At 37.5% G+C, this 26,896-nt stretch overlaps 1 protein-coding gene across 3 annotated transcripts in view; it reads right to left on the reverse strand.

The window, feature by feature from the left end:
• Positions 10,719-26,896, reverse strand: part of LRPPRC (leucine rich pentatricopeptide repeat containing) — a 90,692-nt gene continuing 74,514 nt past the window's right edge. For all 3 annotated transcript variants that reach the window (XM_021390609.1, XM_021390611.1, XM_021390612.1), the window contains exons 31-38: positions 26,318-26,406; positions 22,341-22,545; positions 20,088-20,227; positions 19,789-19,904; positions 17,023-17,097; positions 15,544-15,628; positions 12,177-12,319; positions 10,719-10,897 (exon numbers count right to left, since the gene is read on the reverse strand). In XM_021390609.1, the coding sequence (XP_021246284.1) occupies positions 10,841-10,897; positions 12,177-12,319; positions 15,544-15,628; positions 17,023-17,097; positions 19,789-19,904; positions 20,088-20,227; positions 22,341-22,545; positions 26,318-26,406 (910 nt within the window). In that variant the 3' untranslated portion in view covers positions 10,719-10,840. The remainder of the gene's footprint in view (positions 10,898-12,176; positions 12,320-15,543; positions 15,629-17,022; positions 17,098-19,788; positions 19,905-20,087; positions 20,228-22,340; positions 22,546-26,317; positions 26,407-26,896) is intronic.

A 26,896-nucleotide genomic window follows, 5' to 3' on the forward strand; every position in this document is an offset into this window, starting at 1 on the left:
TGCAATTGGCTATAATGCCCTGGTACTGTTATGTAAATCTATTCATTTTTAATAATAATAATAATAAAAAAAGGAGATTAAAACGGAAGAGCATCAATGTTATGTTATTTCCATTTAGCAAGTAGGGCTGCCACATTGCTTTCCACAGGTTCCACAGGGTAATAAATTCCCAGGAAGACCCCAGTCTAAAGATGTTAAGCAGGTCTGATAGAATAACAGCTTCAGCTCCAGGCAGCAGCAGGAGTCCAAAGCACTCCAAGGTTTTTCTGAGGTGAAGTCTACCATTTCTCTCTGGTTCTGCTGCATTTGATTTGGAAGAACACGCTTGATCTTACCCTAGTGCCATTTTGAAATTATCAGATTTTCATCGCCTTTTAATGGCAAAGCCAATTCTTTCAGTCCAATTCAGCATCATTAAATTGTCAGAGTAGCAGCTTCCTGTTTGATTCTTAATTATTCCTTTTTATTATATTTGAGACACTTAATTTTTTAAAGTGGTTTACTCTTCTTTGTAATGATCTGTTGTGATTAGAATCTCTTTTACATTTCACTGAAGTTTTAAGGGTATATATTGGTACTTCTAGTCTAAACCTCTATTTTCAAGGTATTTAGAGGATTAAATTCTAGGCTGACTCTCTGTTGTGAATTCACTTTGATGTTTAATATAAAAAAAAGGAGAGACACAATGGGAGAAATTAAAGACATAAGGGACAGCTCTGAATTTTAGGGGCATATTGTCACGCATGGAAATCTGCAGGCATCTAGATAAGAATATACCATAGCCTTAACTTTGAATTTCCTTCCTTTTGTGAAATTAGTCAGGCTGCTGACATTACTTAAACAGCCTTTCTCAATTTAAAATTCCACCCTCTTAACATTATGCAGCAGGACCAAGCGGTGTGAGTGTTTCAGAGGTGGTGTTATGACAAGGGTAGATATATACATAATGGGGACTTGAGTTGAGAGCCTAGGAACAGCCATCTTACGGAGTGTAGGAAGAGCTATCATAGGATGTGGCCAGGCCTGTGTTTACATAGAAAATGCTCGTATTCTATATACTACAATTACATTAGCACATTGCCTGTGATCATATCTTGTTTCCTTGATGCCTAGAGATGGGGAATATAGGCTGTGATTATTGTTACAGGCTTTAGCAATAAGAAGAGAGGAGCCTTGAAATACCAGCAATTAGCATTCATATCTAACAATAGCATGCCGTGGGGCTGTGTACAGGGAAGAGCAAAGGGAAGAGTGGGTGGATGACACACAATCTGCCCCACTCACACTCCCAGGAGTTGGAGAGTGTTGCAAGTTTAGAGGCAATTATGCACTTCTGCTGCAGGGAAGATCACAGTGCGCTGCACACTTTGTCCTCTGACATTCCCACACTGCTCCATGCTACTTGTGTACGGAAAAGGTTTCACACTTCAACAGCAGAGCTGCTGCAAAAACAAGCGATTAGCAAGGGAGTTCTAACTAAGGCTGAATGTCTTAACTGAATTTCAGCACAGTGTTTGGCTTTCCAAATTTCAAAGTAGCCATTCCTTTCCCTTAGACTGCCCTACTTTGGCAGAAGCTCAACGTGCCCTCCACCCCGTGCTTCCGTTATCAGGAAAATCAAAATTAAAGCAGTCTGCAACACTCTCGACACGTAGACTAAAGATCACCAGCAAGATGCTACACAGATCTCTTCATTTTGTCTGTCCCTCACCTGACAACATCAGTGTGCTATGCCCCAAGAAACGTGTAAGGCAGATTTCACTTTCAAGTAGAGTGCTGCCTGACATACCGGTGGTGCTGAAGCCTCAAGACTTCCCCCATGGCCATCCTTGCTCTCTTGCATTCTCCTGGGTAGGCCTAGAGAAGATCTCCTAAGCTGTAAGCCATGGCCCCTGCAGCTGTAGGCAACAGCACTGGACTCCTGTCAGCTTCCAAGTCGCTTTGCCCAGCTGCTGGTTAGACTGCATGACCTACCAGGACATCAGGCTTCAGTTTGCATACACATTAAATCTGGGATTGGAAACATCAAATACAAGCAACAACAGGATTTGTAAGGAAAATACATCAAACTCAGAACAATAATAATAATAATATAATTTCTGTAGGTTATATGGATGCCATAAAAATAAAGCCATATACGGACAACAGAACCACATGTAGGTGCAACATCTCAGTACTAAAGGTGTTGTGTTATCTTTAAACAAATAGATAAGAAGGTTTTTATTACTTAAGATATTTTAAGTTCCTTTCAGTCCCAGCAGGAGAGGTGGGATGTTCTTCCCCAGTATCCACACCAAAATTGTAGAAGTCTCTCTCCAGTGGACAAATGGGACAAAAATTCTTAGCACTGGGAAACATTAGGAACACACAGCTTTGTATTTTGCGTCATGGGTAATGGCAGCCCTCCAAAATGCTTTAATTCACTTGAAAAGGACCAGTTTTCAGCCTGATAAAGCTAAATTAATAAGCAGATGTTGAAATTTTCTTCTCATACCTCCTAACTGCAAAATGCATTCAGAAATGCTAAATCAGTAACAAGTATCGATAGCCATTCATTTTTACTTAAACAGACAACAAAAAGCAACAATACTGACCACCTTCCCCACCGCCCCACTCAACAAAAAAAAAAAAAAAAAAACCACCACAAAATGCCTTAAAAAAAGAATCACAGACAACTTGCTACTTAGGGAGAATCTACCAGTAAAAATTACAGGTGTTGGTATGTCCAGTTGTAGCAGAAATAATAAACCTGGCAGGTTTGAGCCACAGTGACTAATTTTGATGGCAGTAGACAAGAAGCACTGTACATGGAGCTCTGTGACATGCTGCTTTTTTTTTTTTCCTCTGAGAGCCAAGACAAGCCCTTCATATGTTAGCAGCTATTAATTAAGGCAACAATGTTTAAGCAGTGGGCTGAGGTAATTTTAAAACCGTTTAACCCCTTTAAGAACCGATGAGCTTTAAAAAAGCATATATGTTTGTGCATGCGTTCATATTCATATGCATATGGAGAGATGTCCACATGATCAGGTTACATATCCATCCATCCGTACGCAGAACGCCTATAGATAGCTCACAATTCACATAATTAATTATAGAATTAATTACTGGCATTTATACTGTCATTAAATCTAACTTATGGATTTATTTTAAGTTGCAAATTTAGTTGGGATTATTGTGCTTTCATGGTCACAACTTGATCCTTTATGTTTCCAGCGCTGAGACACAGCAGCGCAGAAGTCTCCCCCCTCCATCTTCCCATCACTTCCCCAGAACCAGCACCTCCCTTAACAACAGATCCGGATCTTTCGCTCCTTTTCAAATACTTATTCAGACTCATTCATATTTTGCTAACGTTACTAATCATGTCTCAGTACTATTTTTGCCTCATGTACATTTTTCACATTTAACGAGTGAGTTAAATGTTGAAATCCTGGCCAGAACTCACACAGTGAGGAAACAAATGGTGCATCAAAAAGAATTTGCGTTTTGTATACGAGCAAATAAACCCACGAGACAGTCAGTGATTACTGCAGCACTGGGTTTTCAAGCAAAGGCAGAGCAAATGGAAATCTATGAACATTCACAAATAGTCCAAAGCAAAATGTACAGAACACATCATTTTCAATGACATCACAGTGCCTGGCAGTGATAATACAAGGCACCAGTTAATGCCATAGTCCCTCAAGACACTATCTTGGTTTGCTTTCTTTTACTGAGGAAGGAGAAGAGCTTAGAAAGAAGCTGCTGGAACTATGACAGAAAAGATTTCATGTTTCACTGAGAAAGTCAGAGGAAGAAAAAACAAGAGCTGTGGCATGGCATTGCAGCCTCTTTCAGCAGCTCATTCCTGACATGGGGCATCTTCCTGCTCGTGACACAAATCATGGTGCTAAGAAGTACTCTAAAAGAACTGCATATTACCTTATCAGTTGGGACAGGAGCTGTCCTGATGCAGCCCAAAAGCATGCTTCCTGGTCACAGCAGAACTCAGCACTGCAAAAAACGCTTGGACATGCACACCTCAGATTTTTCCCTTCTAAAAGCAGACAAAGGAAAGACGAACTGATATTTAGCTTTGCTTACTCTGTTAGGAATTTCCCAAAGCTTCTGCATTAAAAAAGCATACTGTAGCTTTGTAATATGTTCAGCGCTGGGTGCATGATAAATTTCTGCTGAAAAAAACTCCTGTACATGACTGACAATAGTAAAGCCACAAATTACCGTAATTTTATGCCCCCTGCAGCTAGTGGTATAAAACATAGTTTTCAACCTTGTTTTTACTTGCTGAATTTAGACAAACTTATAATGTTATTGATGACAGTAAGAAAGACACTCAAATGCAGAAATTGCATTCCTAGGCATAAAAACAGTTTGGAGCTCAATATTTTATATGTGCTATAGAAGATGAAAAATATGGCTGTCATTTAAACTATAAAGGAAAGATGAATATTGAAGGTTTTTTTTAATGAATCTAACACTTTACCTATATATACATGTATAAACATATACACCCACACACATATAGACACTACATATACATATACGTACACACACGTGTGTGTGTGTATTCAGCTATCACACCTGATCTGGGTTTTTCCCCCTCCATGGAATGCTGCATGGGTTATTAGGTGTGTCTTGGGGTATTACTGGCTCTCTCTGAGCATTAACGTTTGACGTGCAGGCTACATCAACAAAACCATGAATCCTAGAGCATGTTCAAATAAGGCAATGAAAATGGTGTAGAGTCTGGAACGTGAGTCTTACGGAGAGCAGCTGAGGGAACAGGAACTGTTCAGTCTGGTGGAGGCTCAAGAGAGATCTTATTGCTCTCTACAACTCCCTGAAAGAAGGCTGTGGTGAGATGGGTGTTGGTCTCTTCTCCCACATTACTAGTGATAGGATGAGAGGGAATGGCCATAAGCTGTGCCTAGGGGCAGTTCAGATTGCATATTAGGAAAAAAAATCTTCACAAAGAGGGTAGTGCGACATTGGAAAAGGCTGCCCAGGGAGGCGGTGAAGTCACTGTCCATGGAGGTGTTCAAGAGTGTGTAGATGTGGCACAGAGGGACGTGGGTTAGTGGGCACGGTGCGGATGGGCTGGTGATAAGCCGTGATGACCTTAGAGGTCTTTTCCTACCATAATCACTCTATGAAGGAAAGCAAAAGCCATGCTTAAGCAAAGCCTGCAGATATATTTATTCATAATGATTTTTTCAGTGAGCATACACTTTTTATCCTGATTTTTAGATCGTACTTTTATTTACAAAGTGTTCTAAAAGCCCTAAAAATTGACGATTGCTAGGAGTAATTTACAGTTAAACCAACTTGCCCACAGGAACCACTCCACCTACTAGCTTAATTAATCAGAAAGAAATCCCAGGAAACTGTACAAGTACCCCGGGCAATAGTTTCATTTGTTTTTGGTTTACCCTGAAAGTGTTTCAGAGTGCAACTAGCTGGAAGGCTCAGCATCCTCCCTTCTTTGGTTACTGCCTCATCTCAGGCTGCAACTTCAATATCAGAACGTGCAAAGAAATCACAACAGTCCCAGTACTAACCCATGTCCTGTATTCATGTTCATCTTTAGAGCTTTCTTAAGTTACAGTACTGATAAAGAACTTATTTCTATAGCTGCATTCTAGTTTGAGCAGCACGAGGTTGGAACAAGCTTCCTTTGTGACTTCTGGCAAATGATGAGACAGTGGGAGCCCTGAGGAAGGCAAGGACCCATGGTGGCATTACCATCAGCCCAACGTGTTGAGAGCATCTTATCCACTCACCATTGAACCAGATCTAAGGCACTGCACTATGGCTGCTAGTTTGGTTCTCTGATGGCCAACACCAATACAAATATCAGCCCCCAGAGCACCACTGAGGCATGAAGACAGTGAAGTCATTGCTGGGCCTTCACTGATTGTCACTTGTAGCTCAGAGGGAAGAAATTATGAGAAAAAACTGCAGAGGTCTGTAGCTATTGCTGCAGTTCTATAGATCCCACTGCTTTATTACAGTGTTGTAACTGTCACACGAGCAGCTGTGAAGCATTAGCCAATTGTAGTATAGGGGTTTAAGAGTATGAGAGAGAAACCTTGCATTAATGGTTTTATTTAAAAAGTAGATCCACACGGAACTCCCATCTATAGCAGGTACTGCATAAGACAGTTTCCATTGTCTCACTTTTTTTAATTACAGGAAACGGAAGACTCAAACCTCAAGGTTCCATGTTTGCTCTTATTTCCGTACCTCATGGAAAGAAAACCCAGAGCTTTGCTACTGCAGCAGAGGATCTGCACACTCAGATACATCCTGGAATTACAGTCTTGAGCAGAGCCACTAATTTAATAGGTTATTACCTTTTCCCTGATTATTGATTCCCCAAATCACTGGCAAAGTACCAGAGACTGCAACCACTGCAACCATTCACCAAGGGTAATCTCTTTCTGCAGTTGACTTTACACAGAAATTACAGGAATAATTTTAATTTAATAATATATTTTATTATATAAATAATAATTTAAGAGAAATTTTTACTAAAAAGGCTAAACTCTATGCAAGTCTATTTCCTACCTGCTCACTTTTTCAACTTTACTGGAACAATGTACTGGTGCTGGAAATTGGATTTTCCTTCTAGTTATTGACACATTTCTCACAACGATCACTGAACAGCAAAACCTCCTGGTCATATTCATCGCTTCTGCTGCTTCCTCCTAAACTGTGTTCTTGGACATTCTGGAAGCATCACACCTTTGAGGATAGAAATAAAGTCAGTGGTGCTCTAGTGAACATGTTTCCAGCCTACTTCTGTCAAGATGTGCACTTGTGCTCCTACCATCACTGCTACAATCCCACCTTCTTATTGTAAACCTCAGCTGGATTCCTGCTGACTCAGGCACTCAATCTATAAAAACCTTTTGAGCTGTTACTACCAAAGATATGATTCCTTCCGCTACTCGATTTTTCAACAGTGGGCACATATTATGAGAGTGTAGAGACAACTACTAACCTACCAAGCTCCGTTTCTATAGAAAAGGGTCTCAGGAGACAGCAAGTTGAGTGAACTGTTTTAGTAGATAAGGATAGAACTACAGCATATAATTATCGTGCTGCAAAATTACTATATTGGTAGTTAATAAAGAAACTTCTTATACGTTGAGCTTAAAAAAAAAAAAAAAAAAAACAAGAAGCAGCCTTATCCTGCCCAAATCTCAAGGGGTGGTGGAGGAGAGTCCATGATGTGGCACAGGTCACAGAAGTGACATTAAATCATTTCAATTCAAGCAGCAAGCTTTTTCCAGTCCTCTCAACCCCAATCAGGGCACACTAGTATGCAAACACATGCATGCTTACACTATTTGCTCTTTACAGGGAGATGTCGGGTCATTTCATGTCAGCACACTCTCAGCTTCCCAAGAAAGCCTCTGGAAAAGCGTGCTTCCATCTCACAGATGCTGCACCTGTCCTGAATCTGGCACAATCCCACTTACCCACTGGCCAGTGGCAAATAATTCTTATCTGCTTTAAAGAAATAAGTGCTACGGTCAGTGTGACAGAGTAAGTTTTCTAACAGGACTAATAAGTCACTGTGACAACTTTGCAACACTGCCATTCTGCATTTTGTCATCTCACAGGTTTCCTTCTTTGAATACCAAGAAGAAATAACAAAACTGTCTACATAGTTGGTGAAGAAAGGCTAACATTCTAAACTCTATTTTTCTTCATGCTTGACATGGCTGAGTCCCATAGCACACCAATGCACAAGAAATATCATTTCAAGCGTACTCTAGAAGAGATGGCACAAATGCCGATTCTGCAAAACCTTCCCAGCATAACATTGCTTCAGACTGTGGTGACAGTGTCCCAGCATGGCACCAGTCCCTCACTGTCCCACATTTTAAAGACAGGAGAGACTGCACTCCTCTGTGTAATCATTCCTTAATTGTAGATGAAACATTTACTGGAACAGAAAGTCAGAAGTACATCACACAATGAAGGGCTTTGCATACTCTCTGAATAATCTCTGCCTTCCCAGCCCCACTATAACGTATGGGCCAGGACTTGTGCAGCGTGATCCCAAGTGGTCAGCATGCACCTTGGTCACTGTTGCCACAAAACTCTGGGACAGTTTGGTCTTTTGCTCCCATGCTGCCTCACTGACGTTTAATCAGCACAGCAGTGGGCTCATTCAGCCCATAACTTCTGATTTGGTCCCTCAAAAAGCAATTTCAGAAATGAAAATAAATTAACATTGAAAGTAAATCACATTTACTTTCAGTTTGCAAACTGCGACAACAAAATCTTAAAGTGTTTTTCTATTAAGAGTTTAAACCAGGCAATTTAGATACACAGATGCACACCAGCACTGATCATGCAGGGTCAGACACCAAGGGTGAGCACTGGCAATAGGCAGCCATGTGTCTGGTGGCTGCCCTGGGCATTCCTCTGCCTCAGAAGGCAGCTGCCAAGAAAGCCGCCAGTATGGTAGCACTGTCTAATGAAGGGTGCAGTGCCTGACAATAAGTTGCACCCAGTCAATTGGCAAAATGTTTTCCCAGCTCCCAGTCAACAAAGTTACTTCAAATCTGCGCAGCTCTGCTCCTGCCTTCCTCTGTGAGAACACCTGCTTGCCTGAAGTCACACTCATTCTCTTCCTCACCCTATGTGCTAGCCTGGCTGACAAAGCACACAGGACCACTGCCTCAAGTTATGCTCAGACTGACTCCACTTCCAGGCACAGCCACTGCTGTGGAATTGAGATTCATGAGATAACCTCTAAAAACAAGAGCTGCGGCACTAGAGAAAGGGCTATGAACAAGTTGATGCAGTCTTCAATTACATCTTTCACTGTAATAGCAACTTAATATAGCTGTAGCTTTAGAAAAAAACTACATCTCCATTTTTGAAATGAAATAATCATTAACATTTTCAGACAATTAGGAAGAAAGGGTGTCTCAGATGGCTACAACCATGGAGGTATAGTCTCCATGTAACCCCCCACGTTCTTCAGAGGACTATTTTCAAGACTCTTCAGCTTTTTCCACTCTCTTCTAGAAAAGGTTAATACTCTGTGGTGAATTCCGAAACCAAACATTATCAACTCCGTCCCCCCAATAAAAAAAAAAAATCACTGAAGTCCTCATCACCTTTGTAAGCTAAGTAGCAAAAGCCATCATAAAACCACACTACTAATTTAGCAGATAGCGTGCCCCAGCAGCCCAAAGGGCCAACAGCACCCTGGCTTGCCCCAGGCCCAGCACTGCCACCAGGCTGCTCAGCCTCACCTCCAGCACTGGCTGCGGATTTGGGCACCACAGTTCAAAAAGAACATAAAACTATTAGAGAGTGTCCAACAGAGAGCTACAAAGACAGTGAAGGGTCTGGAGGGGAAGGTGTGTGAGGAGCACTGAGGTCCATGGGTTTGCTCAGAGCAGAGCAGAGGAGCTGAAAGGAGGCCTCACGGCAGCTGCAGCTCCTCACAGGGAGCGGAGGGGCAGCACTGAGCTCTGCTCTCTGGTGACAGTGACAGGGCCTGAGGGGTACAGCATGGAACTGTGTCAGGGGAGGGGCAGGTGGGTGTAGGGAAAGGGTCTGCACCAGAGTGAGTATAGCAGGAATTTTCTGTGTGCTTATAAATACACTAGCTAGTTAATTGGAAATTCTACTTAAGAAAATTGGGTCCCAATTTCTTCCTAAATTTGACATAGCAAAGATTAGAGTGCAAATCTTTCAAAATATCACCAAAATCTTGTGCACACATGAATTTTTAGTTTCCACAGGCCTATCTATGTGGGAATAGGCAAGGTTAATTAACTGAAAATGTAAAGAACCACTAAACAAAGTTAAAAAAACACAGGGCAGAAAACCTTCATTTGCAGCCATCTGCGGGGAATCAAATTCAAAGTTCATTAAAACCTGTTTGAAGTCCTACACAGACACTGTATTCTACTTGTTATACTGACGCATGCATTTGTGGCTTTTCATCATTATTCACAGGGATATGGCATGTATTTTCTATGCATCTTTTACCTTTGTGATTTGTAACACTGTCATCGTTCCACACAATCCCACAACTCTGGACTGTAAAACTTTACACAGAGTCAGGTTTACTCCCACATTTACACAGATAAATTGTGCCTGTCAGTCTCCCAGCAAGTAAGCAACTGCAGTCCCTGCAAAAAATGGACACTCCTTTGTCTAAAAGGCAAGTTTTCATACATATGCAGACCATATATCCTTAAAACTAACCTAGCATTTATGAGAACAAATTAAAGATGATGTAAAACATGACACACAAGCTAGTGTAAAACATGTAAGTATTTTGTCTTTATCTATAATATCAAACCCTATAAGATAATTAACACAAGAGGTAAATTTAGGAGAAATCTAAAAAAAAAGATGTGTTTATTTTCTGTACAGGTACAGATGAATCCAAAAGATGACGTTCTTTACCCTTCCACTTTCACTCCCAAGTACATTGACCAGGCAAACAACAACAAAGGATAACACAGTTCACTGAAGTTACAGTTGCGTACCCCTCTGGCAACTTTCTTGATATACATATATTTGGTGAGTCAACAGTAGTCAAAATACAGTTCAAGTTATAGCAGGTCACACATCAAATTAGAAGTAGCCCAGAAAGCAGCATAATGATATTTCATTAGCGATTTTAACATGAGAAAAGCATTTGTATTAATGAGTTTCTATTGATTACAGCTAAGGAAAATGCTGTTTTAACACAGTATTTATATTAAAAATTACACAGAACGGCATGCTTTTTTTTTTTTGAGTTTTTATTGAATATATACTTAATATCATAAACAACTAAAGCATAAAAGACTGTTTATGATGCTTCCAGTCTTCTTTTCCTCCATTCTTCCACATAGAATTTGAATGACTCCTATAAATAGAGCGGAATAAACAAGTTCAACATTATTTCAACTGAAAAGTTACTAATTGTGAACAAAGTCTTATATCTTGACAAAAGCAAAATGCATTACACTCTGTCATGAAAAACTGGATCTGTATTGAAGTCTGTATAATTAAGAGAAATACTAGGGAGAGAGAATAAAAGGAAAAGGAAAACCTTGCCAAAAACTCACAATGAAGCTTCTATTACAACATGCAATAATATAATCAATTTCATTTTAAAAATGAAAATACTTTTTAACTGCAATCTGCAGTTGTGTCAAAAAAAAAAATTCCAAGATGCTTTTAAACACAAAGTTGTATTAGGGAAAAAATGATCAAGGAAATCAGAAGATGAATCATTCCAGTGACTTTGAAAAATGTTATTTTCATTAACTACATGTAAGAAATAGACACACTGGGTTTTAAATAAAAAATCATATTTTAAATTATATCAAAGTTGCAGAAAAAGGCAGCAGTTAACAGGCTTAAACATTTTGAGCCAAAATTTCCCGAGTCTTCGTAAAAAGAAAAAAATCACATTTGTCACGAACCAGTATGGACAAACTAGATATAATTAGTTCTTCAAAGAACTGGAAAAACACTAATTTTACAGTACAAAAAATCAGCTAGCAGATGGCAATAAGAAGCTTGAATATAGAGAAAATAAGTCATTTAAGACTGTTTTCTTGAAATGATACTAGCAGACTGCTAGTCAAAGGAATGATGTGAGAAGTATTTGCAGTCTTGACAGATTTAGTGTCATGCCATTTGTCACCCTCAAACAAGATGTATTTGCACAGTTGCATGCACCTTGGCAAGGCAGCCAGAAGTAAAGCCGTAAATACAAAAAATAATTCCTGCAGTTCTAAAATCCCATCATACCAAGACAGCAACTTGTATTAGACATAAAACTAGTAATTAATGAAAACTAAAATCCATTAATTGTTTATGAAATACACATTCTGTAAGCCTTTAAATTCAAGCACTTAAATGCCCCAAGGACATTTGATAAACATACACCTGTATATGAATGCCTGATAAGGATCAGGTAGTTTAAACATAATAAGCCCCAAGAGTTCTATTTCTCCAAGTCAAATCCAACTCAAGATTACTACAACTCCTACAGCACTCAGTACTTCATACATTATTACCTCCTTTGAGGAGTCTCTGCAGAGATTTAATCCCTGTGTAATTATTCATGCAATTTGTTTTATTGACATCGAAATACACAGTTCTGTAGATCTATTTCTTAATTAGGAAATACTCACAGGGGGCTCAGTGAAAGGGACAGGCTCTCCTGCTTTCTTCAGAAAAACTGCTAGAGATTTCAGAGATAGCTCAGGCAGCCGTATATTCTTTTCTTTCGTTTTCTCATACACAGCCTTTACAGAAGCAACATCCCCATCTAATTCTGAGAGGTGAAAAAAAAGAAATAAATCAAAACCCACCTTCCCCAATGGTGAAAAGCTCCTCTCTTCACCTCTTTCCATGAAGTCACTCATTCCTATTACTTCCCAAGACATACTCTAATATACAATATTATGAACTTCTGGGTTTTCCTTATATTCTACTGCAATTCTCATGTGAAGACAATACAACATACAGCCACCATTCCTGCCTTCCCTTTTATTTGAGGCTGGATGAGCCTCAAATTCCTTCAAGAATGTGCTGGTACCACAAGGAATAGGAGCTGCTTGCCGTGACACCATTCTAAGATGTGAGATACAAAGCCATATGCCTCTTTCGGAGCTGAATGACAAAATAAAAACAAGAGCCAAAATAAAAGCCACTAATGTTCAGCTTCTAAGAACTCTAAAACATAATTCTGTTCTCTTAAGTACAGGCAGAATATTGTTACAGTTACAGGCACTGGATTCATAAAAATTGTAACCTAAAGGAACAAGTAAAAAAAGGTCAAGTGCTCATTTTACAAAAAAAAAAATCCACTCCGTGAGCAGAAGAAAATTTTTGCTGATCCACTAACATATTAATAAATGTTAAGTGCTTAGGTAACCAGTAAGATTTTGCTGGATATTACATAAATGGCATCAACTGCAACAGGCACTAACTAATCCATTCTTAATTTATCTAAAGCTCTTACTGCTACCAGCTGTAGAACAGGGAAGTATATTTTTTCTTATTCTGAAGTGGGTGAAGGGAGAAACATGGCAGTCCTTTTCCATTGACACACACTTTAACCATAGACTTCTCTGTTGCTCAGATCTTTGCTTAAGCAGCATCTGGATGACATTAAAGAAATTAAAGCAATCCCTAACAGTTTAAATGTTGTCTGCAGGGACCTAGAAGTTATACAGCAGTTCCTACCATCTTGTGAACAGGAAAACCACTACAACCAGTACTTTTTTTTCCTTGGAAAAATCAAGCATCTGTTCGATTGGGGTTGCTTGTATAGGATGCTGTCTCAGCTTTTGTTAAATTTGGAATGACATTCTCACAAACACAAGGGCTACAACAACAGTAGTTCTTAGAGATTAAAAAAAAGGTTAAAACTATGCAGAAATTGATAGCCTGGGTCTCTTTCTCATGAGAAAAGCTTCCCACTGGCCAATGGCTGAACTGCTTTTTGAATGTGGGAGGCTACTGCAGAAACCACAAGAAACAATGCTTTAATAAAAGTCTAACAGAAATTGTTAACTTTTTATCTCCATAATATAGGAATATTTATTGTACGGTAAACAAAAAAGAGGTAATACTTACACTGTGTTTAATGGACCACCCAAATAAGAATGGTATTTTGAATGATATTTCCTTATTCTAGAAATAATCTAGTCCTAGCTGTTGATTACATCTCAAGACGAGGAAAGGAGTAAATGCCTCTTTATTTGTTCAATGGTAGATCTGTGCTACATGATCAATCTTCTTTCAGCTGTGATCTATATTCTATCATATCTTTGCTAAACTCACATAAACAAATATTTCATTTGTCCATTTATTTTCATTCCTCTTTCTTTCCAATTAATTAAAAATAACAAGGCATCTGACTGGGGAATTATCTGTTTCCTAGAAAAAGGTGGTACTGCACGACTGGACTCAGCCTCAAATGAGGAATAATGTTTAAAAGCTCAGTAACCTTCTACAAAGTCATCTTTGTTTAAAGATCTTATTTCCAGCCTTCTGGGCTAGAATACAAGCTTAGTACAGCCTTCTAAATTTTTGTGCGAAATGCTTCACTGCTGATCATTTAAACTGACAAATGAAACTAACATCACCCACCACTGCAGAAAATATGAAAGACGGAAGAGAAGAAGGTAAGGGTAAGAGGTAGCTAATTACTGTGAACAGGTACAAGTCTTTACATACACTGTGGGGAAAAAAATATAGTAAATACTTCACCCTCCATTTCTCCCCCAAGTATCCTAAGATAATACCTTTCTTCATAAAACAGCAAGATGGAATACGTAATGCAACGGTATCCTAACATGACTCATCCAGCCCAGCCCTGCTACCGTAACTGATGTGCACGGTTTCACGTGATACGGGAATGGAATCAGTGTTTTAAACAAACGAGACGTCTGTACAGAATAACCTGAGAACAGCTTTTAATTGTGCAGGAGCTGAATGTCTCCTCTAGAACTGGTTATGAATCAGCTATGTCTCCACTTAAAGAAATGACAGCAACCATCTCTTCACTTACGTGTGGCTTTGCATGTTAGATATACTCTAACCAGTGTTTTAGGTGTTTAGAGCAAGTCTTAGTTCAATCTCTGTGGAAGTTCTCATTTCATAAAAAGTGATTAAAATACGGTTAATCTTGTATGCCTTTAACACTATACTTTGGATTTGTTTTTGAAGTGTTTTACTTAAATATTCCTATTTAATTCCTCTGTGATGGACTGGAATGAAAGGGCTTCTGTCATTATATCAGCTTGCTTGTATTACAAGTGTGAAGTGTTTCCTCCTTGTAATAAAACTGGAAGACTATATTGGAGTCCACAAAGCAAAGAACACGCATGCAAGCTTGCAGTTGAGTGTTGCCAGAGGGGCTATCTGCGCTGATTTCTCACAAGTTAAGCGTTGTGAAAAGATATATTTAAATAAGCAGCTTGATTTTTAGAGCTGTTCCCCTCTGACTTCAACAATACAGAGATTAGCAGTTGAAATCAACTACTTACCTAAATCCAAATGAAGTTATCTACAATATTAATTTTGGCTAAATTAAAGCACTAATAACAGCAAGGTCATTGTATTGCACTCTACTGATAGAACAAATCACTTATGATTTTGAAACATCCATAAAAGGAATGAAGAGATGTATGTTTCATGAAAAGAAGCTGGATTCATTTTAAGAGTCATGCATTTTTTACAGCATTTCTCTTATTCATTCAACAAAGCCCTTACATAGCCTCTTTTTAACAGCTTCCTTTAACCTAATACAGCTCACTGTGTAAAGGAGTCGAGGCTTCAGTCTGCTAGTTGCTTTCCCTTCTAATAGCTAAGTCCATAACACATATGCAACAAACTTATAGTCTCCTTCCCTCCACCCCAAGAACCAAATAAAAGTCACAACTTCAACAGTGCAGATCCCATTCCTCTACTGAACATTTCCACGACCTTTCTGAATGCCTCACGATTTGTTTTTTTTTTTTTTACTAAGAAACTATTCCATTAAATTACCATAACATCTTATGAGGTGATGGTATGCAGTTTCCAAATCTATAGCATCAGGAATCAGTTCTAGAAGTGTCTCAATCTTCCTTGCCTATGGGATTTAAAGCACAGACCAATAGAGCATTAAATTCAAATAAAATTGCCAAAACTAACATAATTATTTCAGAACTTTTCATTGAAAAGAACTATAATGATTACAAAGAATTGATTGTTCAGTTGAACGTAGACATGTTTATTTTCCAAATTTTCCTACATGGTTCAGGAATAGCCATAGAAATCCGGTAAGCAAAATGAACAAACTATGGGATCAAAACCCACATTCAAGACAACTTGGTTTTATTTTTAAATCTATTTTTTGAAGGAAGCAATTCACATACTAATGAGAACACATCAGGATTTCAACCAAATTAAAAAAGAATTCAAACCACTCAGCAGCCTTCATTGACCTAGAGGTCAATGGTAGCTATGATCAGTGCTTAAAAGTAGTCAGATCACTGACTAATGTGCTTAAAATTGGAGAGTCCCTCCCTCAACCTCTGACTCCAATTTCAAACACACAGATCTTCTACAAAAAAAGTATATAGAAGTTACATCTTTATCACACATTAGAAACTTTGCTTTGTTATACAAATTCCAGGCCAAAAGCTAGAAAATTTCAAATTTTCTGATTTCTTTCATAGACACTGAAAGATTGTATTAACCACCGTCATTTTTACAATAGAATTTTTAATCTATAATTGAGTATTTAATAGCAACTACCACAAAATAAAAACGTATTTTCCCTCATCTGAGAAATATTCTTGTTTTTGTATTAACTGTCTCCTGATAATACCCTCCCATGAAAGAAATCAATGTGTGGCTGGTGTATTGGTTTTTGGTTTCCTTTTTTTTTTTTATTTGAAGGAGAACGTACATGGAGAGGAGGGACAGCAGTAGGACAGGCATGTGGAACATGTGAAATTACAAGGAAAGAGCACAAAGCCAGGAATCCAAACAGATGCTCAAACTAGATACAAGCCCAAACCACTAGAGCAAGTAATATGAAATGAGTCTTTTAGTGCAAATACAGAAGCATTTCATACATAATCATCAGAAAGAGGCCAAGAGTCTAACTTGTATTTGTATAATGCAGTCAACAAATTAAGCATGTTCAGGCTGCAATACAGAACTGAATAGCACAGAAAGAAAATAAAAGCATGAAATTGGTAGTACGTAAAGTACAACACCAAAAATACACAAAATTACTGAAACAACAAAAAAAACTAATTGCATTCTCCTTTTCATTACACTTCATAAAATTAAACCATTCTTTTAAATGTGACTGGCTCTGCAAATTAACCTTTTTTCCCCAATCTTGAGAAACCTCATAAACCAGTCAACTGTGAAGTTCAAGATCCAAAATATTTCAACAAATGTTGATTAAGTAGTACGTACTACATATGTATACACTACCTATACAATGATATACATAAAAAAATATTATACCTGTCCAGGCTTAGATGCTGATTTCGTCATATAATTCACAAAAGCTCTCTTCTCCTCAACTAATCCACCACACCGCTAAAGAAAAAGAAATAGTTAATGTAGCTGCCATGAGTAGGTTAGTGATTAAAATAAATGACAAAATGTGAAAATTTCCAAATGCGAATGTCTAAAATAATATTTTAATATATATTACCTATTTACAAAGTAAATAAATGACAATTAACTACAGAAAAACACTGCACAGAGGAAACAAATTCATTTCATGTGCAGTTTTCGTAAACGTTGCTTTTAAAATCGTAGGTATGAAGTTTGTTTAAAACAAAAGGGGAAAGAATTAAACTAATACTTCAACGTACCACAAAAATGAGGTTTAGGACTGCGAAAGAATGAAAAAGAGAAACACTATTCCTCTCCAATTATACTGCCAAGCATTCACAAGTGAGCTAGGGATCATAAGGTTAATTATACATTTAATAAGGTGTCAGGGAGATAACTGCTCGTTTCTTTATAAAAATTAAAATGTACAAAGCAAGTTCTCTTTAAAGTATAATTACCTACACTTAAGCATACAAAGGACTGATTTCAATCTCTCTATTTTATAAAAGGCTTTCACTGCAATAGACAGTGTTTGAGAGAGAGAGAGAGAAGCCGAACTTAAAAAGTTTGAGACAGAACAGATAAATCAAAAATCTATCTTACTTGAGAAACGAGGGCAAAACAAAGTATACAAGACAATAGTTTATGCTCCTCAGAGGTGTCACTCTTAAAATTCTTACAGTGCACAGCACTACTTATAAAATATCTTACAGCTTATAAGTACCAAAATGAACAGGAAGAGAGCTATTGTGCATTTGAAAATACACATTAAAAGAATTTCTATACTCAGTAGGTTAGCCATCTTCAAACAAGAAATTTTGCTTTATTCCATAGTGAATGTACTGTATGTGCAACAGTGTTTAACAAGCTCTTTAAGGTGCAGGTGAAAAGTTGAAGCTTCATTTCAGGGGAATCCGAAACAAATGTTGCCACCCGTCACCGCTAGTGCTCTGACAGAAATTTGCTTCATAGTCATAAAGAGGCAAAGTATTCACAGAAAAACTCGCAATGCTCTCTACTGAATGAGAGTGCTGACAGAAAAGAAACAGTCTACTCCCAGAAAGGTTTTCCACAGCCCCCTTTCAAGCTGAAATACCAAGCACTTGATTTTCATCTTAAAAGCACTCTCCTGCCAGAGAGTACAAAAAACATTGTTGTTCAAGGATTCTCTGCATGCTTTACCAATATTTGAGATTATGACAAGAAAAATAGATCATTTTGATTGTGGTCTACTTCCCACTTACCAAAAGAACAAACAGCGGTCAGTGATTATTACTATCTTCTGGTTATGTATTAGTGAACACTTGATGCAGAATAACAGTCAAGGATTTCTAACACAACTTGAGTTATCTCTATAGCATGTGTAAAACAAATTTTGTCATACAGCAAGGTTTCAATTCAAACTTACATGTGAATCTTCATGTAACATGAAAAATTGTAAAACTCTTCTCCGAGAAACAGCGAACAGAATGTTATTTCTAGCATGTTGCAGGGCTCTGAACCTAATTCCAACAGTTGGATACTGTTGTAATAAAATATCTTAGGAACTTAAAAAAATCATTGGAAATAATTCTGGGTTTTTTTTGTTTGTTTTTGAAGATATGTAGCTTTTACTCAAAAATGCAAAAACCTATCTTCAGAAATGCAGGAATAAAATCTCTCCTTTTAAATTAGTACTCAGATGACCAGTTAGGCAAAACAATAGTAATAACAAAAAACTAATATTCCAGACAGGAAATATTCAAATAATACACCTCATTCTGTAGCAGTAGTCACACTGAACACACTTGTCAGCATGGGTTCTTCCTGTAAGAAAAGGTCCTGGAAAATCATAAAGCAACCGCTGCAAGAAGCAAAGGTGTTTCTGCAACAGCTTAAAACACTCCACAGCCGGTGAGCAAATAGTTTTCACCACCAAGAGCTGGTAACAGGCCCCAGTTTGAGGCACCCCAAGCAGGCCACAGCACCACATGGCTGTTTGACTGCTGGGAAGAGGCTGGCTGGCAGAAGCCACCAGTGCTCAGCAACCCCTGCCCATTCTGCCTCCATCTTGGCCCTGTCCAACTCTGGAAAAGCAGCATGAACACAGTTGTTGTTCCTTGACAGCTACTAAACAGAGCTGAGATTGTCACCCATAAATCAGCGTTTATCTTTCAATGCATCTGTGACACTCAAGTGAACAGAAAGTCATTCAGCTCCTAGTAAATCTTGAATACAGCTTACACAATGTTTTAAAAACACAAAATATCAAGGTGAAAAAAAAGCAAACACTGCCCACTTCTACTTTGTGAACAGTATAACTATGAGAGGCATATCAAATTTACAGTATTTAAGAAATTATGAGAAGATAGCAAAGAGATGGTTAGCAAGAAGCAATGCTGTCTAACAGAAAACTTAAGAAAAATATTTGTTTCCGATGGACTTTCACGCAATATACATGCATTCATTTCCTCCAAGTTGTTAGAAGACAAAAAGCCTTCTGACTTGAGCACCTACTACTACTACTACTACTAGACTATCTCATGGTTCAGAATCATTTAACTGTGATATTCATGCTGTAATTCAAAAACACACTAGTATTTGCCTGTTCTACACAACATCTTTTTCATAATTTCTCAGTTTCTCCTTGAAGAGCGCTATGCATTTCTGTACCTCTCGTTATGTCATTACCTGTAGTAGAGATCTGGCATCATCCACTCTGTCTGCACTGACATATTGAAGGAAAAGATCTGTGACAGGTCTGTAAATTCCAAACTGATTGGCTAGTCGTTCTGCCATCACGCCAACTACAAAATGATAGAAAATATTAGGAAAACAGAAAAGAAATAAGGAAAATCTTTGATTGAAAAGCCATTTCTGTAAACTTTAGCGGCATGATTTATGCTGACAGAGCAGATTTTACATGTAATAGCTCTTCTGTAGCACCTCTGTCTAGTCAGAATATTTAAATACCACTGCAATTAACTTACATTTTTCCAAAGCTGGCTCTAATCCTTTCTCAGACACCTTTCGTAACAAAAAGGAAATATTTTTGACAGGTTGATCAGGATTCTGTGCACCAGAGATAAGCAGAGGCTCAAGGTATTCCACCGCAGTATCAAGGTCATTGCTAGGAAAAAAATATTAAACTGGCTTGATTTCTGAAATCAAGATTTCTAAACCTAAAGAAGCAAGTATATTTAATTTTTTGTTTCTTCCATTAATGCTATACTTCCCAGGAACGGCTGATTACCTATGGCTTCATTCAGATATTACAAAAATGAAACCATTTATGACTGAGCAGATAAATTATCCTGTAAGTCAAATTTTTGAATTACCTTTGACCTTTAAGAACACCTAAGTAATTTTGACACATTTTTCTTCCCTCACTTAACAAAGAATAGTTCTAGTTAGCTGCTTTACGGAAGCGTTCTGTAAAGCCAGAAGATAAAAATCAAAACATTAACAGAAGGTATCTGAATAATTAATAAAGACAACTTACGTACTTCTTTATGCTACTCAATTAATTATTTAGGCAACTCTTCCCATTCATGCCTTTCTGGATGCAAAAAAAATGATACTAAATGCCATCTGGCCATTAACTTTGCCTAAACGCTTTCATCTTAAAGCACACTATAGAAAATGCTAATTAAATAATGTAGGAAGTATTCATTTAAGTGAAAGCTGTACTTCTAGCATTCTAAAAAGTTCATATGACAACATCTCTATCAGTCCACCCTAAAAACAAATTTAATTTAAAAAAAGAAATCAAAGCATGGTAGATGCTTTTAGATGAAGCAGAAAGGTAGCACATTTGAAATCTATGAAAAAAGCTTTGAAAATGACATCAGATATACAAATGTAAGAGTACTTCTAAGAACCTTACAGTTTTTTATAGTTCGCAAGGTGCAGCTTGCAAGACACATAACAACATACAAGGTGTCTGTTATTTGTGCCTCTGCTAAGTGTTTTCATACAGCTAAGCTAGATTTGGTATGTGAGAAGAAAAGTTGATGCTGCTTGCTTAAACTGTATCTGCATATTGTGATTTACTTACCTACTTCTGTAGCCAATCTGATTCAGGTTATGAACAAGTCATGACTCCGCAAGCCTTTCATGACATGGAAATATAGAAAATATGCAGCTTTGGAGACTAGTCCTGAACTACCTCTCCTCTCTGGATTGTTTTAACTTAGGAAAAAATGAATTTAAGTGGTCCTTGACGCACACAATAGGAGTGGATCTAAGTATTTACAGAATCAGTACTTCATGGATTTTCAGTGGTTGAAAACAGTGAGCTCACTACTGGAACCAGCTCGCACTGTTCTCCTTCAATTTGAATCATCATGCTTTTCCAGACACTTCAGTAAGTATTCTCCCCAGTTTGGCATGCCGAAGGCAATGAGGTATCTGTTACATACTACACAGTTACATAGCTATTAGACAGAGGACTCTACCTGATGAAACTGGCTTGAAATAAAACAGCAGGATATGCAGGCTTCCTTAAGACCAGTTCCTGCAAAGTATATTAGAGATGTTCATAGTATGCACTTTCTATAAAAGTGCTTCCCTCATGCAGTTTTAGGGGAAAGATAAACTAGTAGGGTATCACCATACCCACTAAAATAAAAATGCTAGACAGAATAATACTGAATTAAACATCTGAATGAAGGAATAATCCAAGTCTGGGGATAATTGACTTGATGGAAACTGCAGCCTAGAACAGCATTTTTCCTCAATTTTTCAATATTGAAAAAGGTATACAACTACCCCACAGAAATAGAACTGGGCTTCCACATTTTGAGGGTAAACAAAAATATTTTATTATTTCAATTCCTGGAACGGGTAACAGTTTTTTTTTCTGGTCTGATATAATATGCATAATCTGCATATGCAGAGTTCCAAGTTTTTCATACATATCGATGAAGTAACTCTATCTGACATGCAGATTTCATAGGGATCATGAGCTAACACCAAGGAGAACACCTCATGTGAAGCGCTGAACAAAAACATCAAAGCTAATTATACCAGAGAAGACCTTATGCTCTCCCAAATGTCTCACAGCCATCCCTATACTACATTAAATATTTTACAAATATATTTGAGATTTGGAAATCAAGACCAGAACAGAACTGAACAGCACAGTACTCAGCGTGGATTTGTAACATCTAGGACAGTAAGAACAGAAACAGAATGAAATAGAATATAAGTCATTTTCCAGGGGAAGTCGTAGAAACACTTACTTCTTTGTGTGAGCCAATGCAATAGCATTAGAAATTAGGGACGGAGATAAACCAAGTGATTTTGTGATGCCTTCCACCATGTTTTCAAGTGCTTTTAAGTTCCTCAGATCTCCTTTCATTGCTAAAGCCTGAGTAAGCGCAATAACTGCTGGTCTGGAAGGTAACAAGCCACTGTCAAGCATTCCTTGGAAAACAGCAATGGCATCTAATGAATGTGAAGACATAAAAGAAAAGAAATTCAGATCTTAGTTCCAAAGATAATTATGCTACTGGTATCATTAATCTTACCTTTTTAGAAACATGTATAGAAAACAATTCTTGTGCTGAAGCAATGCCCGCAAACTGTGATAGAAAATTATAACATCCACACAAAAAACTTTCAGCAGCTGAACAATACTTTAATATTTGCTCAATAAAAAAAAGCATTACAATATGATTAACATTTAATTATTTTGTTTTAATGTCCAGCTCAGGGGAAGCAGCGATGTCATATGTTTTCCGTTACGACCTTAAAGTCAGAATGTTTGTAGTTTACTTTTCTCCAAACAAGCTATAATGAATTTTCTTTAAAGGAAATAGAAAAGATTGCATACTTAAGAAGTAAAATTTTATTTTTAAAAATTAATTCACTAGTTAAATGGCTTAAGTCTAATATTTTAAGTGTGCACCAAAACTTTGTTTATTGACAATTATAAATAAATGCATGTGATATGCTTCCATACAAGAACAAAAAAATAAACTAAAAACTGGACTGTTACCTCAAGAACTGATAAAACAATAGCAATCACCTATGTTAAAAATACCCCCCAATCAGACTTCTGTGTGTCTGTCACAAATTCCCACAGCCCAACACAGACGCAGTCACTCTCATTTATCTAACAAAAATTCATGTCAATTTACATTATAGATGAGCAAACACACAGAATGACATGCCCCTCTGGTAAAAATCTCTTACTCCTTACCAGCACAGGCAAGATTAATCACAGATAATAATTATCATACCAAGGGATAACACTTCTAACATAATATACACCCACTTCAACTTCACAGCATTAACATTCCAATTCAATATGCAGGCACTGCAGAAACCAAATATTACCTTTTACAAGAGAGGAAGAAAAAACATCCTGTAAGGCTAACCTTCCTTCGCATCACATTTCCCTTCTGACCCATATATTTTTTTTTCCTTTCTTTTTTTCTTGTTTAGTGAACATCGTTAAGTATTGCAAACTTAACACACATGGGAAGTTCATATTGTCTTCTGCCTCTAAGTGTGGGCCTCCCTTAAGCTTGTAGCATAATCAGCCTTCCCAAGAACAGGGACAGGGAAAGACTTGGGAGTTGCATGCATGCAGCAGTACTTCTTAAGCAAAAGCACCCACTGCTAATCTGAATTTATAATGTTGTCCCTTCAATTTTCAGTATTTAAAAGAAGCTAACTTCGCTTGCGAAAGTCTACCATTCACCTTTTAAAAAGCTTTCCTGTAAGTTCTGCAAATTCCATACCATGTAACTTAAATTTTGACTCTTAAGATAACCTGAGTTCTTGTTGGAAGATATTAAAGCTCTTTTGAGGATACTTTGGGAGCTATGTAATTTATATTATTATTAACTGTACCACATTATAAAGTAAAAGAAAGATGGTGAACTCTCTGAGGAAGTGGTAAAGCATGCAAGTTTCACAGAAGTGAAAGCTCACAAGGTATGTCTGCCACCAGAAGATGCAGGTTAAATTGAACTCACTAGTATTAAGATTACAAAAAGACTCAGACCACTTAACAATTTTAGAGCAATTAGCCTCAGAAAATGATCGATACGGTCAAAACATTTAGTAGCTTGCATTTTCAAGGCTTCACTTAAAAAAGAGAAGTAATTATCTTTAAAATAGAAACAAGTATAAATCCTAAAGATTCCACTAAGTTATCAAACAAATGCTTGATCAATGCACAAAGTAAAGGAAAATTAAAAAATGCAAAATCATGCAATTCAAGAGACTTCTTGAAAAACTTTGTTGTGCAAAAGGTAACATTTCTGGATTAAAAGAAGTGAGTGTTGAGGTGGCAAAAATCTAGGATTTTAGCTAAAAAGAAATCAGTTAAAGGAAGATTGTCTCAATACAGAAATATCAGTGATATCTGAAGAAGAGTAGATTTGGGGGTGTAATAATTAGGATTAGAACTGGCAAGATTTAGTGTCATACCAGAGAGAGACAAAAGCTGAAAATTCTAAAAGGACTGCTTCAAAAGTAATGCCTCCTATCTTATTACATTGGCCCAAAACCTTAGAGGCAGATGCTGGTGTTACAGAAGAGGCTGAACCTTCCCACCAGTATTCTGGTACATGTTGTTGCCATGCGACAGATGGCAGCAGAGGGACAGCCTGACAAAATGGTGTCTGACATGGAAATGCAAATGAAACAAGCATGTGTCATTGAAAGCAGCACCCACTGACATCCATCGACACTTGTTGAAAGTTTACGGAGACCAAACAGTGGATGTGAACGCAGAGAGGCGGTGGGTGGTGTGTTTCAGAAGCGGCGACAGTGACAGTGAGTCACCTCCACTGGTGTAGGTTTTTACAAGCACGGTATGCAGGCTCTTGTTCATCGCTGGTGAAAAAGCACAGCTAATGGTGGTGACTATGCTGAAGAACAGCACTTTGTAACTGAGAATTTGCTTTAGCAAATAGTGTTATTGTATCTGTTGTTGGTTCCACGAAAATAAATAGGAGATATTACTTTCAGAGTCACCTACATAACAAAATCAAGCATAAGATTTAGGTGAAAGATTTGAAATCTGCAAAAATGTAAGACTTGCCAACACAGCAAGTAAAGCAATTGTGTTCACCACAAGTATTTCAGTTGATGACACCAGAGTGACATCAGACTGAAAGGGGAAGGAATTTGAAATAAGAGAAGTTGATGAGCTGCAGGAAAGACTACAAAAAATGTCTAAATGCTCATCCTGAAGTACTTCAATGTATCCAACATTACATGTGTATTGACTACATAAGTATGCAAAATGGAAGAAAATAAAATTAACTGATGGCACAATCAGAAATGTACTTTCTGGTATGCCTTGTGGCATGAAAGACATCAGTGCAATATGTATTTTTGTATGTAGCTGTTCTAATGCTTCAAGATATTGTTGAAAACACATTGTACCTGTACTTGTAGAGGAGTTAAAAACAGCACTTCATGTAAAACTACATACTTGCAAAGTTCTCTCTCACAAGAGTTCTGCTAAACAACCGAGTAAGTGAAAAGTAATGCTGCAGAGCGGAACGCTCTAGGCTGCAAAACTACCAATGCTGAGAAGTAAAATAACACAACTTTGAACTTGAGCCACCATCTTGTTGTGTACCCTCACATACTCTTCAGCACCATTTTCTTTTCTATCATGACTTACGTTAAAAAGAAAGTCAACCGTAATATTTTGTTACTGTTGGTATTGAGAACTATTAAAAAGTATTTGATTAAGTTTTTAAATCAATATTATAATCATTTAGTGCACAATCATGCACATTTAACAGTCAATTTAACTCATCTGGTATCTCACACAAGCACCACAATATGCAAGAAATAACTGCTGGGAATTGTTTCAGATGCTCTAAAGTATGTTAATTTCCAAAGCAAAATGACTTGTGCTGTGAATTTTAACGCACTTGAAAGCCTGTACTTTCTCTCGTTCTGGAGCACAAATTTTGCATGTCTGAAGAGCTGTGATTCATCTTAAGAAAACCCATCTTGTGTTAAATGGAATGGAAACTGGACTAAGTGGTCAAATGACAAGTACATTCATATTCAAGCTGTATTATAAATGCATGTACAGTAATTTACGTCTCTCAGCTACCACAAAAGGCTCTTGATAAGCAGGTAATTTGCTAAATGGACTCCTTTATCCAAGTATTCGAAGGGCGTTACAAGAAAAATCTGCAGAGGCATTAATGTGACGTAAAGGTCAAGCATTGTGACATACCTTTCAAATAATCCCGCCTAACTTGCGATATGATGAGGAGGCTGCTGGCAGCACTGTTCAGTGTGAAGCCCTTGATGTGGGTCTCAGCACTAAAAGAAGCAGACATTTAGAAAGGAATTACTGACATGCTTCTGATACGATAATAAATGGTTGAGCACCAAGGTGAAATTATAAAAACTACTGTTCGTATGTTAAAAATATTGCTGCAAAATATCGACCTGGAGACAGCTTTTGTGTTATCCTGTCAATGGTTATAGAAGGATAATTTTTTTTTGCATTCTGACAGATGACAAAGTTGGAAGTGAGCAACAAAAGAAACAAAGTACAAGATTTTTTTTAAACAATCGGTTCAGATTCTTGAACGCTGACATATTAGATGACTAAAATAACTGCATGCCCTGCATTGTTCTGTTGTATCCTAAGCTGGATACTTTTTCTTCTTTTTTCAATAGTCACCATAATTATAAAATGTAAAACTATTCTTTCAGCAATAAAAATGAAACATTTATTTTCAGCACTGTATATTTTAAACATAAACTAAAGCATATTATGAACTAACACCATATCATTTGCTTGATT

The sequence above is a fragment of the Numida meleagris genome, chromosome 3, assembly GCF_002078875.1.
Source record: "Numida meleagris isolate 19003 breed g44 Domestic line chromosome 3, NumMel1.0, whole genome shotgun sequence".
Classification (NCBI taxonomy): domain Eukaryota; kingdom Metazoa; phylum Chordata; class Aves; order Galliformes; family Numididae; genus Numida; species Numida meleagris.